General features: G+C 50.5%; 1 protein-coding gene across 2 annotated transcripts in view; it reads left to right on the top strand.

The window, feature by feature from the left end:
- The window catches only part of LOC103305706 (C-type lectin-like), a 118205-nt gene extending 101938 nt beyond the window's left edge, over positions 1–16267 (top strand). The window contains exon 7 of one of the 2 annotated variants that reach the window (XM_065593143.1): positions 15782–16267. In XM_065593143.1, the coding sequence (XP_065449215.1) occupies positions 15782–15903 (122 nt within the window). In that variant the 3' untranslated portion in view covers positions 15904–16267. Of the gene's footprint in view, positions 1–2177; positions 2495–15781 lie in introns of those variants that run through there. The other variant, XM_005313237.5, reaches the window with a different exon arrangement.
- The last annotated feature ends 1165 nt before the right edge of the window (positions 16268–17432 follow it).

Raw genomic sequence — 17432 nt, 5'->3', positions numbered from 1 at the left:
ACAGGTCCTGAGATACGATCCAGGCTGGCCCCTTGCTCCTCTCTCTTCCCTGCCCCATGCTGGGAGGGCAGTCAGGAGAGACCCCCTTGTATGACCTGGTAAAACTCCTACTTACCAGATCCCCTGGATCATTTCATGTCTCTGCACCAGTGAAAGGCAGGAGAGAGATATGCACATGCACAGAAACACAAGAGCACCCCCCCCCCGGCCTCAGACGGGGACTCTGCTGAGCTTTTAAGGGGCGATGGCTCTGAGTTGCTGTTGCACCTTGCTGTGCAAACACTGAGCCACACAATCATGTGGGCACCAGAGCTGCATTTGGCCACTCACGGGATCGTGTTAGTCACAAGGATTCGCACACTCACTGGCTGCTTGTGAAAGTGCTGCACAGTCTCAGAATGTTCACAGATGGAGCACTAATGACTGTTCCCATGGAAACTGGCACTGGGAGGGGATTGTTAGCAATAGCTGCAGCCAGGGAGCAGACCCCGCAGCGGTGCTGTATGTAACCGGGTGCTCACAGCGCCAGCGGGGAGGGGAAAAAGTTCCAAATAGCCCAGACGGTGACAGTGACTAGCCCAGTGGTTTTCAATCTTTTTGTATTGGTGCCCCCTTTCGCACAGCAAGCCTCTCAGTGTGACCCCCGTTATACATTCCCAGTAAGAGGGGTCATTTAATTTAATGGGAACTCGGGGCTGTCGGCCCCCATGTAACCACCCTGCGACTCCATGAGGGGTCAGTACCCCAAGTTTGAGAACCCCTGGACTAGCCAGTGTTGGTGGATAACGAGGGGTCGAGCTTTGCAGACAAGCTGTGATCAGGAGAGGGTTGAAATTCACAACGAATCCCCTGCCTGGCCCTGATCACTGAGCGCTGTGTCTGTGTGGGGCCTGCAGTGCCAGTGGGTGTGGGGAGCGAGGGGCAGGGCCGGGGCTCAGACCAATTCCATTTATCACTGGGACAGGCCTGGGCCCGCCATGAGCCGGGTGTGTTAGACAGTCACACGCTATGGTAACAAGAAGTCAATTAGCACTGGGCTCTGTAATAATTGATTAACATTTTACTAAAACATTAATTCTTTGTTACTTTTATCAACTATTCCTAAATTACACCCAAAACATTATGTCAAAGGATCATGAAGGTCGCAAAGTCAAGGAAGTGCCAGACTAAGGCTGCCCATGTAACCTTAACGGAGCCCCTGGTACATGTGCATCATGATACAGTCTTGAGTTACAGGCTCAGTGTCCGTCAGGCCTGATTCTGGCAGATGGGCACAGCCAGGGCCGCAGTCACTGGACAGGATAGAGTCAAACAGCAGCAGAAACCCGCACCCAAGGGAACAGGGCACTGAGACCAGCCTATACCCGCCGCGGAGCTCCCTGCTGGGCCTGGGGTGCTGCTGAGGGGCAAAGCCCACCCAGCCCAGACCCAGGACTGTCCTTCCCTAGGCGCTGTCTGGGCTGACTAAGCAGGAATACTACTGCCGGGCAGCCCCCGGGCACGGGCACAGACACCCCCAGAGCGGAGGGGTAACGGGGTCTGAGGGAGGAACGTGCAGCTCCGTGCACAGTAGGCCGATAACACTGACTCCTGGGGCAGGGACACATCCCCTCTGCATGGCGGCTGAGCCCTGCCTGGGACAGATGTTCCCATGGGTGTAGCCAGACCCAGGCGGGCAGGGCATGGAGGGGACCTGGGTGTGGGGCAGCTCACTCAGCAGGGAGGGAGGCAGCAGCCCAGTTCCTGAGCGGGTGCCCCCAGTCGCGGGGCAGGGCTCTCGCTCTCTCCTCTGCCCTCTGGCTGGGGTGGGGGCACGTGGGGTGGGGGAGGTAGGAGCAGTAGCACATGAACCAGGCGTCTCCCCCTTCAAACTGAGCCTCGGCCTCTCTTTGCAAGATGGGGCTTCCTGCATCTCGGGCACTCAGGGCTCCATTCCACCCTCCTCTTCTCTCAGGCCTGTGCACAGCAGCTTGGATATTCTCTGACAGGCATGGCACAGGGCAGGGTTGGGGTCATTGTATGAGCTGGAACCACCAGCCTGCCCCACCCTCCTCTTCCTTGGGTCCCATGCACAGGAGCTGGGATCTTCTCTGAGGCGCAGAGAATGGGGTGGGGCAGGGGTCTCTGTATGTCCCAGTCTGCCCCACCACAGGGGTCATTTCTGTTTTTCTTTCTAGGTTTTCAGAAATGGCACGATTATCCCTGTGATAGGAGATTCGCTTTCATTTGTAAACGCAAACCCTAGGGGAGGCAGGTCACCTGGACCTGGGGGCTCCCAACACCTGGGCTGTGTGTGAATCGGGTCCCTCCAGCTCCCCTGGGAAACCAGATCCTGTGTCCCCGGCTGCAAAGTCCCTTTTGAAAAGCATTGCTGTGTTAGGCTGTGTCACTCCCACTCTGCTCTGCCCCCTTCTCTCCCTGTCGTACCCACGCTCTGCTCTTCTCAGCAATCTCAGCAAAGTGACGTGATAATAGACTTTCCCTCCAGCATTCAGCTCAGTGTGTGTCTCCTTTCTCGTGTTCATGACTCTGGCATGGACAGTTCCATGTGTCGCCTGGCTCCACCCTCAGCACCCCAGAGCCAGCGCTTCAGGAGAAGGAACTGGACTGAATTAAGAATGAGGAGGGCCCTGGCCTTCTGGTAAAAACATGGGGCATCGTTACCTCTGAGACACGGCCTGTTCATCCCGCTCCCCTGTGCCCTGCTCTGGGCGCTCATCCTTCCTGTCCTGGTTTGGGGGTTAAGAGAAGAAGTTGGTTGTAGCTCCTGCTCAATGTTGATTTGATCCCAGGTGGTGTTTGGATTTAGCTGGCGCCAGCAGAGGTGCCAATGGCATGTGGGATGGTGTTTTAGGCCCACTCTGCTCAGGACATTTTTAGGATGAGGATGAGGAAGGCCTGGGGTTCCAGGAGATGATGCAGGTAGCAGCAATGGCGATGAGGCTCGCGCCCAGGGCCGGCTCCAGGCACCAGCTTAACAAGCAGGTGCTTGGGGCGGCCAAGGGAGAGGGGCGGCACCTGCGGCAATTCGGGGGCGGCAGGTCCCTCACTCCCTCTAGGAGCGAAGGACCTGGCGCCGAACTGCCGCCGCCGATCGCGGCTTTCCCCCCCCCCCAATTGCCGCCACCGATCGCAATTGCGATCGCGGCTTTTTTTTTGCTTGGGGCGGCAGAAATGCTGGAACTGTCCCTGCTCACGCCAATGCCTTTGTCTGCTTTCCCCGGGTTTTTCTGCTGAAGTTTCTTTTTGGATAGTAAAGTCACTGGGTACGTCCAACCGGCATTTTAAAACCTGTGGACAGAACAGGCTCCAGGTGACTGAGCCAGGACTCCTGGGTTCCACTTCCAGCTCTGCCGGAAGCTTCTGCGCAGGGGCGGATGAAGGCACCAGAGCAGCAAGCGCGTGCCTGGGGCGGCAAGTGGCGAGGGGCGGCCTGCCAGTTGCTGTGAGGGCTGCAGTGAGGCAGCCTTCGGTGGCATGCCTGCGGGAGGTCTGCCGGTCCCATGGATTTGGCGGCAATTTGGTGGCAGGTACGCCGAAGCCGTGGAACCGGCGGACCTCCCGCAGAAACGCTGCCGAAAGCCGCCTGATTGCCATGCTTGGGGTGGCAAAATACATAAAAAGCAACAGAGGGTCCTGTGGCACCTTTAAGACTAACAGAAGTATTGGGAGCATAAGCTTTCGTGGGTAGGAACCTCACTTCTTCAGATGCAAGTAATGGAAATCCCAAGAGGCAGGTATAAATCAGTATGGAGATAACGAGGTTAGTTCAATCAGGGAGGGTGAGGTGCTCTGGTAGCAGTTGAGGTGTGAACACCAAGGGAGGAGAAACTGTTTCTGTAGTTGGATAGCCATTCACAGTCTTTGTTTAATCCTGAGCTGATGGTGTCAAATTTGCAAATGAACTGGAGCTCAGCAGTTTCTCTTTGGAGTCTGGTCCTGACGTTTTTTTGCTGTAAGATGGCTACCTTAACGTCTGCTATTGTGTGGCCAGGGAGGTTGAAGTGTTCTCCTACAGGTTTTTGTATATTGCCATTCCTGATATCTGACTTGTGTCCATTTATCCTCTTGTGTAGTGACTGTCCAGTTTGGCCAATGTACATAGCAGAGGGGCATTGCTGGCACATGATGGCATATATAACATTGGCGGACATGCAGGTGAATGAGCCGGTGATGTTGTAGCTGATCTGGTTAGGTCCTGTGATGGTGTTGCTGGTGTAGATATGTGGGCAGAGTTGGCATCGAGGTTTGTTGCATGGGTTGGTTCCTGGGTTAGAGTTGTTATGGTGCGGTGTGTGGTTGCTGGTGAGAATATGCTTAAGGTTGGCGTGTTGTCTGTGGGCAAGGACTGGCCTGCCTCCCAAGGTCTGTGAAAGTGAGGGATCATTGTCCAGGATGGGTTGTAGATCACTGATGATGCGTTGGAGAGGTTTAAGCTGAGGACTGTAAGTGATGGCCAGTGGAGTTCTGTTGGTTTCTTTTTTGGGCCTGTCTTGTAGCAGGAGGTTTCTGGATACACATCTGGCTCTGTTGATTTGTTTCTTTATTTCCTTGTGTAGGTATCGTAGTTTTGAGAATGCTTGGTGAAGATCTTGTAGGTGTTGGTCTCTGTCTGAGGGGTTGGAGCAGTTGCGGTTGTACCTCAGCGCTTGGCTGTAGACGATGGATCGTGTGGTGTGACCGGGGTGGAAGCTGGAGGCATGAAAGTAGGCGTAGCGGTCGGTGGGTTTTCGGTATAGGGTGGTGTTAATGTGACCGTCACTTATTTGTACGGTGGTGTCCAGGAAGTGGACCTTCCGTGTAGATTGGTCCAGGCTGAGGTTGAAATCGTTGTGGAATTTTTCCAGAGTCTCCTTCCCATGGGTCCAGATGATGAAGATGTCATCAATATAGCGTAGGTAGAGAAGGGGCATGAGTGGACGAGAGCTGAAGAAGCGTTGTTCCAGGTCAGCCATAAAAACGTTGGCATATTGTGGGGTGATCCGAGCAAGTGGCCTGCACCCCATGCTGCAGAGAAAAGCAAAAAAGCCCGAAGGTCCAAGCCAATCTGGTCTGAGGGGAAAATCTTTTCCTACCCTGAACATATGAGCTACGCCCACCAGTCAAGCGCTAAGGCCTTGTCTACACAACAGAGTTTTGGGGCAATAGGCAGCTTTTGATGGCAAAACAGTGGAGATGTACACACTGCAATGCCACTTTTGGTGACAAAACCCTTCAGTTTTGTTGACAAAGTGCCAGTGTAGACACCACACTTGATTTTATCACTTTAATTGGCCCCTGGAAGGTGTCCCACAATGTCCATCCTGACCACTCTGGTCAGCAGTTCCAACTCCGCTGCCCTGAAACCAGGTAAATAATCATCTGCCCTTCCCCTTTAAAGCCCCTGGAATTTTTGTAATTCCACTTCCTGTTTGCTTGGCATGGAGAGCTCACATCACATCTTCCCAGCTGACCATGGTGGCTCCACGCAGCAGATGATCTCCCACTTCAACCACTGCCGAGCTGCTGGATCTGCTCAGTATTTGGGGAGAGGAGGCTGTGCAGCCCCACCTGTGCTCCAGCTGTAGGAATTTCAATACCGAGATGGAGCAAGGAGGGGAAGTTCCAGGAGCTGCTGCAACACTCAGATGCAGAAAAGAAAGAACACATGGCACGAAGGGCAATCAAAATGCAGGACAAAAAAGAAAATAAGACCTTCATCAAGGATACTACTGAGGATGATTAAGGCTATGGAATAGCAAACTGAGATGCTGAAGTCCCTTAGAATGCTTCAAACTGAGCAGATGTGTGTCCGCCCTCCCCGTCAGCACATTCAGAATTCTTTCCCATGCCCTGATCAAACTCCGCCCATGCATTCCTTTCCTGGAGTTCTCGCTGTCCCGTTTACTCCACCCCCACAGACACTTTTTCAAATGATACGAACATAAGACCATAAGAACGGCCATACTGGGTCAGAACAAACATCCATCTAGCTTCCAGTGTGACGCTGTGGCCAAAAGGGCTATTCCAAACCTGGGATGATGAACTGCCCATGAAGAAAAGGAAAGAACTGTTTAACTCCACTGTTCTGCCATCAATTATATACGGAGCGGAAAGCTTGTGAATGACAAAAGCAGAGGAAGAAAAATTCGCTGTAATGGAAAGGCGAATGTGTAAGATATCACTCCATGATCACATACCGAATGAGGAGATCAGAAGGCGTACAGAGGTGACTGATATAATGCAGGTGATGTATGATGTAAAGAAAAGATGGGCAAGTCATGTAGTCCGCAGGCAAGATAATAGGTGGATAACCCGCTTCAGTGACTGGATCCCCAGAGACCACAAGCGACCGCTAGGCAGACCAAAAACAAACTGGGACAGAAATAGAAAGAACGTGATGCTGTTCCCGGAAGCAGGATGCTAAGCAGAGATGGAGTCCAGCGATTGAGGAAGCGGAAGAGGATATTTGGATACTGACTGGCTGACCTAGTGAGGAGGGTTTAAATTGCTTTGATGGGGGCAGATGGCAAAAGAGCACACATAAGCCCAAGACATGGAAACTTCAGACAAGGGTCGGAATGGGGTGGGGTGGGGTGGGGAGGAAGCATGGGCCATTATAGCAGGGATAAGGAGAGAACAGAGAGGACATGGGGGAAATCAAATCAGTATCTTAGATCTCTGTATACAAATGTGAGAAGTATGGGGAATAAGTAGAAGAACTTGAAATGTTAGTTAATAAACAAAACTCTGACATAGTTGGCATCACAGAGACTTGGTGGGATAATACGCACGACTGGAATATTGGTATAGAAGGGTACAGCTTGCTCAGGAAGAACAGGCAGGGAAAAAGGGAGGAGATGTTGCCTTATATATTAAAAAATGTATACACTTGGACTGAGATTTATATGGAAATAAGAGACAGACTTGTTGAAAGTCTCTGGGTAAGGATAAAAGAGGTAAAAACCAAGGGTGATATTATACTACAGACCACCTAACCAGGAAGAAGACGTGGATGAGGCTTTTTTTAAACAACTAATAAAATCATCCAAAGCACGGGACTTAGTGATGATGGGGGACTTCAACTACCCAGACATCTGTTGGGAAAACAATACAGCAGGGCACAGATTACCCAAGCTGTTGGAATGTATTGGAGACAATTTTTTAATTCAGAAGGTGGAGAAAGCTACTAGGGGAGAGGTGTTCTAGATTTTGACAAATAAGAAGGAACCGGTTGAGAATTTTAAAGTGGAAGGAAGCTTATGTGAAAGTAATCTTGAAATGGTAGAGTTCATGATTCTAAGGAATCGTAGGAGGGAAAACAGCACAATAAAGACAATGGATTTCAAGAAGGCAGACTTTAGCGAAATCAGAGAGTTGTTACGTAAGATACCATGCGAAGCAAGTGTAAGAGGAAAAACAGATCAAGAAAGTTGGCAGTTTTTCAAAGAGGCATTATTAAGGGCACAAGAGTAAACTATTCCACTGTGTTGGAAAGAGAGGAAATATGGCAAGAGACCACCCTGCGTTACCCAGGAGATCTTCAGTGACCTGAAATTCAAAAAAGAGGCCTACAAAAAGTGGAAACTAGGTCAAATTACAAAGGATGAACATAAACAAACAACACAAGTATGTAGAGACAAAATTAGAAAAGCCAAGGTGCAAAACAGAGTTAAACTACTTAGAGACAAAGGGTAACAAGAAAATATTCTATAAATACTTTAGAAGCAAGAGGAAGATGAAGGCTCATTACTCAATGATATGGGGGGGGGGGAATAATCACAGAACATGTGGAAATGGCAAAAGTGTTAAATGACTTTTTTGTTCTGTTTTCTCTAAAAAGGTTAGTAGAAATTGGACGTCTAACATAGCGAATGCCATTGAAAGTGAGGTAGGATCATAGGCTAAAATCAGGAAATAAGAAGGTTAAAATTACTTAGACAAGTTATGTCATCATGTCACCAGGGCCTGATGAAATGCTTCCTAAAATACTCAAAGATCTGACTGAGGAGACATCTGAATCATTAGCGAGTATCTTTGAAAAGTCATGGAAAATGGGAGAGATTACAGTGGGCTGGAAAAGGGCAAATAGAGGCCTATCTATTGTGGTGGCTTGGACCCCTTGGGAAGCCACCTGATGGCTGAGATACCATTGAGTCTATCTGTTCTGCCAGCATAGGTCTCCTTTAACCTGTCTTGCTGAGCTAGGCTCTTAAACCCTCCTCTAACACACACACAGGCAGGGCCACACCCAGCTGCAGATCAGCTCTGGGAAGACTCAGTTTAAGGGACTTATTCCAGCACTCAGATGTCCACCTCCCTTGGAGTGCAGACCCAAAGATATATTATGAAATTCACATCCTCCCTCAATGTGGAGAGAGGGGTGCAAACTTCTCCCTCCCCCCCTCTTCTCCTTGCTTCTGTCCTCTGGCTGGAACTGGCTGGTTAGGTCACTGGGTCCTCCCTTTGCAGCCCATTGTTCTCCCACTGGCCAGAACTGGCTGGGTCTCCGGGTTGGGGTCTCAGGTCACCGTTCGCTGGGGTACCCATCCTCCAGGCCATTGGCTGGGGTCCCAAGTTCCCTCTCCGGTCCTCTGTAACAACAAACTCCCTCTCCCCAGTAACACCCAGGGAAACTGAGTCCCACCCCCTCCACATGCAAACCATTGAAACCCCACCGAAAACAAGAAAAAACAAGAAAATCCCCCACTTCATCACATCTCTCCCCCCTTCGAGGCTGAACAGAGCAGGGTCACTTAGCCAGTGACCTGGGGAAGTTCAGGGCCCCCGAACCATGGTATAGCATTGGCTATATCATTGGCACTCCCCCTCCCCCTGGCACAGCTCTCTCGACTGCACCCCCCTAGACCAGTGGTGCCCCCTCTCGGGGGGCTTCCACCCAGTTGATACCCCGCGGGTTCTGCTTGGCCACCATTTCCTTCATCTTCAGGCACTGTGACACCTTGTGTCCCTTTTGGCCACAGTAATTACATTTCAGGTCCCTCAAGTCCCACCTTGGAGAGGTCTCGGGGTGACTCCCCTTCTGAGTCCCCGGTGTGGGTCTCCCTCCTGCCCCCGATCTGCTGTCCGCAAACTCATCTGCCAGTTCCCCTGCACTGCGCAGATCCTTGGGCTTCCAGTCCACTAGCCACATCTTAAGGTCCGGAGGGCAGATGTCATACAGTTGCTCCAACCCCACCAGGTTATACACATCCTCTGCGGTAGTGGCCCCTACACCCTTCCCCCACTTGCAGAGATATTCCCCCAGCAGGTTGGTGACTTCCTTGTAAGTGACACCTGAGGTCTTGCGTACACCCCGGAATCATTTCCTGTACGCCTCGGGGGTCAGTTCAAACTTCCACAGCAAAGCCTGTTTGAACAGGTCGTAGTCCCCCATCTCAACACCATCCATTTGGCTGAACACCTTTATGGCTTTGGGACCCAGCAGGGGGTCAGACAGCGAAGCCTGTCTGCAGGGTCAATCTGGTTCAGTTCACAGGCCTTCTCAAAGGCTGTGAGGTAAGCATCAATATCCCCCCCTCCTCAAACTGGGGCAGCAGTTTGGTGTCTAAACTCCCCCCAACACCAGCATCTCGGGGCCCTTCCCCACTTACCCCGCAGCAGGCCCTCTTGGCCCACTGCTCCTCCAACTCCAACTCATGCTTCCGCTGTTCTACACGGTCTGCTCGTGCTCTCTCTGTCCACCAGCCTCCGAACCTCTAGCTCCAGCTCCTTTGCTTTCAGCTGCAGCTCCAGTCTCCACAGCTCCTCTAGGGAGGAACCTGACTGGGGTCTCCCTGTACTGACTGGGGAGTCAGGTCTGAGACACCCCCGGTCGCTACACAGACTGCCCCCCCCTCGGCTACTCTCCAGCTCCCTGGGCACCCCGGGAGTCCCCCTGGGGTCTGGAGCCTGTGCCTCAGACTGGTCATTCTCTGCAAGCTGAGCAATCAACCGCTCCTTAGTGAGCCTCTCCTTGCTCAGCCCCCTCTCCCTGCACAGATGTGCCTGGTCACTCTTACAGAGCTGGTTCTAGCCCATTTCCAGGCTGGTTCTGTTCAATACCCTTTTTCTATTGCTGGCAGCCACTCTCTGCAAAGCGCTTGCACCCGCAGCAACCATCTACAGGGTGCATCCATGAACCATCTTCTGCTACCACGTTGTCACGGACTCACAGATCGTGCCCACTCTTGGCCCCATGCAGTTCATAGGGGGTGCCCCTGTTAGTGATACATCCCTTCTCGGGGGTCCACTCTCTCCCAGGGTCAGGCCCCTCCACCTCCTGGAGCCTTAGCACACCTGTTTCTCGTTGTGGGCCCCCTCAGGGAGTCCACTCGCTCTGAACCCCCGGGGCCTCCACCACCCCTGAAGGGGTTGATGCAACCCTGTTCTCTAGACCGGAGTGACTCTTAGCCAGCGTAAAACAGAAGGGTTTATTGAGAGTTGAACACAGCACAGGAAACTCTCAGAGCCTCAGGCCTGGCCTCCCTCAGCCCAGCACATCCCAGTCTCTCTGCATCCAGGTGGGTTCTGCCTGCTCCCCCTCTCCAGCCCTGAGCCCCCCTGCTTCCCAGCTGGGCATCTGATACTCCCAGCCCCGCCTCTGTCCATTGTCTTCTCTCCAGGTAAACAGGGTTGTAAACTGGGGCCTCCTCTCCTCGCTTCTGTCCTCTGGCTGGAACCGGCTGGTTAGGTCACTGGGTCCTCCCTCTGCAGCCCATTGTTCTCCCACTGGCCAGAACCGGCTGCGACTCCTGAGCTGGGTCTCCAGGTCGGGATCTCAGGTCACCGGTCGCTGGGGTATCCATCCTCCCGGCCATTGGCTGGGGTCCCAAGTTCCCTCTCCGGTCCTCTGTAACAACAAACTCCCTCTCCCCTCACCTTGTTAAACCAGTAATACGCAGGGAAACTGAGTCCCACCCCCTCCGCATGCAAGCCATTGAAACCCCACCGAAAACAAGAAAAAACAAGAAAATCCCCCACTTTGTCACATCCCCATTAGAAAAATTACAGAAACTGGGTTTAATAATAAACAAAACAAATTTTATTAACTATAAAAGACAGATTTTAAGTGGTAAAAGGAGTAACAAACAGAACAAAGGAGATAACTAATCAAATAAAATCAAACACGGAAACTAAACTAGTTTCACTAGTGAAATTGGTTACAAATAGTATTTTTCACCCTAGATATTTTTGTTGCAGGCAGTTTGCAAAGCTTCTGTGGTACAGACTTCCAGTTATATTCCTTTTCAGACTAGACCCCTGTCTCAGCCTCGACTCCTCCCCTTGCCTTCCCTTTTGCAGTCTTTCTTCTTCTTGGGCAGACAGGCCATGGAGAGGAGGAGCCCCTGGCTCAGTGTGGACTCCCAGCCATGCCTTCAGTGTTTCTTCTTGGGCAGACGGGCCATGGCAAGGAGTCAAGTTTGCCTTCCTCCCCACTCTTCAATAGAATTTACATAAGGCAGGAATCCTTTGTTTCCCAAACTTGATCCCCCGTCCCTTCCAGTGGAAAGTTACAAGAAATCCCAGGTAATTTTTAGTATCAGGTGACAAGACCACATGACTCTGTAGGATCACGTAGGATCCATGAGTCAGGGGCAGTATGGAGCATCCACAGGAAGGCCAAGCTTTTCACAGTCCATTGTTCTTGCTGTTGGGCCATGAGCCCTGTCTGGCTTTTCCATTGTTGTACCTGAAGTGTTAGCATCACCCAAAGTAGCATAGTTGAAATACAGACACATAGTCAATATTCCTAACTTCAGATACAGAAATGATAGAGGCACACAAATTGGATAATCACATTCAATAAATCGTAACCTTTCCAATAATATCTCACATGATCCATCTTGCATAAAGTATATCTCAGTTATGTCCTATTCATATCATAAGCATATTTTCATAAAGAATATGGAATGGCATGAATTATAAAAAGGGAAATAAGGACAACACAGGGAATTACAGACCAATCAGCTTAACTTCAGTACTTGGAAAGATAATGGAGCAAATAATTAATCAATCAATTTGCCTCACCTAGAAGATAATAAGCTAATAAGTAACAGTCAACATGTCAAACCAACCTAATAGCTTTCTTTGATAGGGTAAAAAGCTTTTTGGATGGGGGAAAGTGGTAGATGTGGTATAACCTGACTTTAGTAAGGCTTTTGATACTGTCTCACATGACCTTCTTATAAACAAACTAGGGAAATACAACCTAGATGGAGCTACTATAAGGTGGGTGCATAACTGGTTGGAAAACCATTCCCAGAGAGTAGTTATCAGTTGTTCTCAGTCAAGCTGGAAGGGCATAATGAGTGGGGTCCCAGAGGGATCAGTTCTGGGTTGAGTTTTGCTCAATATCTTAATCAATGTGTAAGCAGGAGTCAGGGTGAGCTCTACCCTGACATCTGGTGGTGAATTGTGGCAAGTTGTGGTAAAGAACTTCAAGGGCTGATCTTGTTTGCACAGGCACACCCATCCTGCCTAGCATGAGCCCAAATGATCACTTTGGCTGCTGTGGGATCCCCAGTTTCTCTGTTATTGGGGCAGGAAGAATAAAGTGTTGTTACCCTGATTATGTGAATCAAGGACAGTGGAACTGTTTTATGACAGAGGGACTCACCATCAACTACGTAGCACTCGCTAGACAAGGGACATGGGTTCCAAAACCCAGTGAATTGAGAGAGGTTGGGGACAAGTATTTGTGTCTGATGGTATGGGCCTATTTTGAGAGTCTGAAATACTGATTATACTGTTTCTCTCTACTGTGGGATATCAGAGCTAATTTTAATTCTATTAGAAGTTTAGTTATAGGCTGCTGAGCTGAATTCACTTTGGGGTAATGGTGTACCAGTACAGAGGCTCCCCTACTACAAGTTGAAATTACTGTGTGCTGGGGGGGGGGCAGAAGATATGTTGCTGAGCAGCTGGCAGAGCAGTTTGCGGGATGATTGGAGCGGCTCGTGGGACAGCTGGCCCATGGCGAAGGCTGCAGCAGAACCCCATGGAGAGGCGGGGCAGTTGGCTTCGGACCACGTAAGGTGCCCCTTGTGACGGAGCAGGGAGCAGGGCAGATTTGACCTGGGAATGTTGCAGGGGGGTTGCAGTGGGGATGTGGGACTTCCCTTGAAGGAAGCTACCTGAGCTGTAACCTGAGCCAGGAACGGGGGTGGGGAGAATTAACACCTTCTGCCCGGGAGACTGAACAAAGGAGAGGAGCAGCGGGAGGGGCTGAGAGTTTAGTTTTCGGTTTGGGCTGGGTGGTGCAACGCAGGGAACCCCAAGCTGGGGTCTAAGCTCCCTGAACCTCCCAGAGGGACCTAATTGAGGGGGTCTGGTCGTACCTACACGCTCTGCTTGAGACTGTGTTCCTGTCCTTAAATAAACCTTCTGCTTTACTGGCTGGTTGAGAGTCGCAGTGAATCTCGGGAAGAGGGGTGCAGGGCCCTGACTCCCCCACACTCCGCAACATCCCTTAACATCGCTGTGCCCACAGACCCCCTGGGCTGGGGGGTAAAACTCTGCAGATAAACTTTTGAACTCTGGGGCTGAACTGACCAGGGACTGAGACTTTTGGGTTATTGGACTTTTGGGTGATTTTTGGGTTGCTAAACTCAAAAGACTTTTGGGACTTTGGGGTAATCTTTTGGGTGGTTGAACTTAAAACCCTGAGGGGAAAAGGACTCTGCCAAACTTTCTTGGGGGGGAGGGTTGTCTTTTGCTCATGGTTTGTGTTATGAACCCTGTTTGTGGTGTTTCCTCAACATAATGCTGTAGTGTTTCCCTCCTTTGTTAAAAGGATTTTGCTACACTCAGACTCTGTGCTTGCGAGAGGGGAAGTATTGTCTCTTAGAGGCACCTGGGGGGTGGTGTGTAATTGTCCCAGGTGACTGGGTGGGGGCTCAAGACAGTTTTGCATTGTGTTATTGACACGGAACCCCTAGAGACTGAACCCGGCCCTTGTTGCTGCCAACTCAGACAGGTAGAAGGGTTACAAATGGTTTAGATAATGGCATAGAGAGTACACTTATAAAGTTTGAGGAAGATGCCAAGCTGGGAGGGTTGTAAGTGCTTTGGAGGATAGGATTAAATTTTTAAATGATCTGCACAAACTGCGGAAATGATCTGAAGTAAAGAGGATGAAATTCAATAAGGAGAAATACAAAGTACTCCATGTAGGAAGGAAAAATCAGTTGCACATATACAAAATGGGAAATGACTGCCTAGGAAGGAGTACTGTGGAAAAGGATCTGGGGGTCATAGTGGACCACAGGCTAAATATGAGTCAACAGTGTAACACCGTTGCAAAAAACGTGAACATCATTCTGAGATGTATTAGCAGGAGTGTTGAAAGCAAGACACAAGAAGTAATTCTTCCGCTCTACTCCGCGCTGATTATGCCTCAACTGGAGAAGAGGAACAAAAATGATTAAAGATCTAGAAAACATGACCTATGAGAGAAGATTGAAAAAATTGGGTTTGTTTTGTCTGGAGAAGAGAAGACTGAGAGGGGACATGAGAACAGTTTTCAAGAACATAAATGATTGTTACAAGGAGGAGGGAGAACATTATTTTCCTTAATCTCTTAGAATTGGACAAGAAGCAATGGGCTTAAATTGCAGCAAGGGAGGTTTAGGTTGGATATTAGGAAAAACTTTCTAACTGTCAGGGAGGTTAAGCACTGGAATAAATTGCCTAGGGAGGTTGTGGAGTCTCCATCATTGGAGATGTTTAAGAGCAGGTTAGACAAACACCTGTCAGGGATGGTCTAGATAATACTTAATCCCGCCTTGAGTGCCGGTGACTGGACTAGAAGACCTATTGAGCTCCCTTCCATTCCTACGAGTCTAAGATTCTATAGTTCCCCCCAAAACACTTCTTCTCTGTGCAGGGAAGCAGGCGGAAGCCCATATACGGGTCTATGGGATGAATTTCCCTAGGGTGGGGGAGAACATGTATGGGGACTCTGGGAAGAAAACAGGAATGTGGACAGTTAAGTGACCCTCTGAGGCCACTATCTCATTACAGAGGGCATCCACACCAGTGACAGGTTGTGTCACCACCTGCCCCACAGCCTTGGGTGACTCACAGCGCTCTGCTGGTGTAGGTCCAAACCTGGGCTGCTGCCTGCCACCGAGTCCCCCGGCCTTTGCTCTGTGCTCGCAGAAACAAGGGAAGGTGGCAGCCCCTTGTGTGACACATACCACGCTCCGGCAGCAGCACTCCACGTCCCATAACCATGTCCGAACCCCCCACCCTTCCAGCCCCTGCTACTGCATTAGATTCTGCTCCCCAGTCTCAGACAGATTAGAGCTGTAGGCCACAGTGTCCTGGATCCATGCTGTCATGGATCTCAAACAGCTCGGGAACAGTCCCTAGGATGAACCCCTTCACTGTGTCAGCCTGTGACGTTATTGATATAATCTGGGACCATATAGATCATTGTTGCAACCAAGGTCCTGTAGTGGCACCCAAATCTTGTATAAAGGGGGTCAAATGGGGTGTCTAAGACAAGGTTCTGGTTTACTGGTTATGATTATGCTGTCTATATGTGTGTATCAATTTTGTAGTTGAAGTTATGAATATTGGCTCTATAATGTCTGTATTTCAAACTTATGCTATGCTGCTGGGAGACATCCCAGACAAACTGGTGTTAGCTCTGCCTAGCCTGCTTAATGGCCCATTAAGGACCATCAGCTATACAATGGACCCATTGAGAGAAGGCAAATATGCCTTGAGACTCAGCAAAGTATGCAGGAACTTGCCCATGTGACTCCAGACTCCATTTTGCTGTAATTTTCCACAGTAAGAACAAAGAGGTGTTCTTACACCTGGAAAAGACTATATAAGGCTGATGCCTCATCTCCATCTTGTCTTCAATCCTGCTTCATACCTCTGGAGGAACTTTGCTACAAGCTGAAGCTTTGAACAAAGGACTGAGGACCCATCCCAGCGGGGGATGTATTCCAGAGACTTGATTTGAACCTGCAGTTTATTCCATCGCTGCTGCAAGCCTGAACCAAGAACTGTGCCATTACTGTATGTAATTGATTCCATTTAACCAATTCTAACTCTCATCTCTATCTTTTTCCTTTTATGAATAAACCTTTAGATTTTAGATTCTAAAGGATTGGCAACAGCGTGATTTGTGGGTAAGATCTGATTTGTATATTGACCTGGGTCTGGGGCTTGGTCCTTTGGGATCAGGAGAACCTTTTTCTTTTACTGGGGTATTGGTTTTCATAACCATTTGTCCCCATAACGAGTGGCACTGGTGGGAATACTGGGAAACTGGAGTGTCTAAGGAGATTGCTTGTAAGACTTGTGGTTAGCCAGTGGGGTGAGACCGAAGTCCTCCTAGTCTGGCTGGTTTGGTGCCTTAGAGGTGGAAAAAAACCCAGCCTTGGGCTGTAACTGCCCTGTTTGAGCAATTTGTCCTGAGTTGGCACTCTCAGTTGGGTTCCGCCAGAACCGCATTGTCAAACAGCCCCCTTAGGGTCACACTCTCTCACGGGAGTAAGTCCCTTGGCTTCCCCAACTTCTGGGAGCAATCCTTGCCACCTTTAGCACTCCTGCTTCATGCCGCAAGCTCCCTGCAGCAAGTCCACCTGGACTGGACACCTGAGGTGAGTTGCACATGCAAAGGGAGCCATGCACCCCCAGGTTCCTCACTCCTGTGTGACTCTCAGCCAGTGGGGTAACAGCAGGAGGGTTTATTAGATGTCTGGAACACAGCGTAGAAAGTCCTTAGTTACCATGGACAGTTACAGCCAAGTCCATCTGGTGAGTCCAGAGCCCTCTGACCCCCTCCTCGAGCCCCAGTTCAGAAGCATCTCTCAGCCTCCAGCACCCACATTTAGCAACCCCACCTGGCCCCTCCTTAGTCATTTGTTCTCCAGACCTTCCTGCCAGAGCCGCCACCGGGGTCAGCCCCCGCCAAGCCCCAGAGCGACAGAGAGATGTGCAGGAGTGGAGAGCTGAAACCGCTGGCGCTGCCCTGCCCACTCAGGGCATTGCTGGGTGACTGGAACTGCTCTCAGCTCAGCCCAGAGCCAGGAGCAGGAGGTGTCACCCCAAGGCCAGGAAGGCTGGAGGTGAGCTCTTGCTGGCATAGAGCCCCTCTCTCCAGCTCTCAGCAGCGCCGGTGAAGGCCAGTACCCAGGCCATGGATGGTGCCTTAAGGGACAGGAAAGTAACAAACACAAACTAACTGAAAGTAAAACCCCAACCCCCTCTTCTTCCGCTCCCCCCATCCCCTTCGGGGGTTCTCTGGGCACTAGACTTCCTCGGTCCATGACAAGCGACACCGACTAATGTGTGTTTCCAGTGCCTGCCTGCGGCCCCGTGTACTCAGCTCAGCTCAGAGCTGAACAACACCATAACCTGGGATGCTCTCTGAATGTATCAGCCAAACCCTGCTCTCACCCCTAGGGGACAGGTCTAACGCTGCAGAGGGC

Source organism: Chrysemys picta, chromosome 1, assembly GCF_011386835.1.
Source record: "Chrysemys picta bellii isolate R12L10 chromosome 1, ASM1138683v2, whole genome shotgun sequence".
In the NCBI taxonomy this organism is placed as follows: Eukaryota; Metazoa; Chordata; order Testudines; family Emydidae; genus Chrysemys; species Chrysemys picta.
Note: the sequence above shows the minus strand (reverse complement) of the source record. Positions and strands in the feature narration are given on the sequence as shown.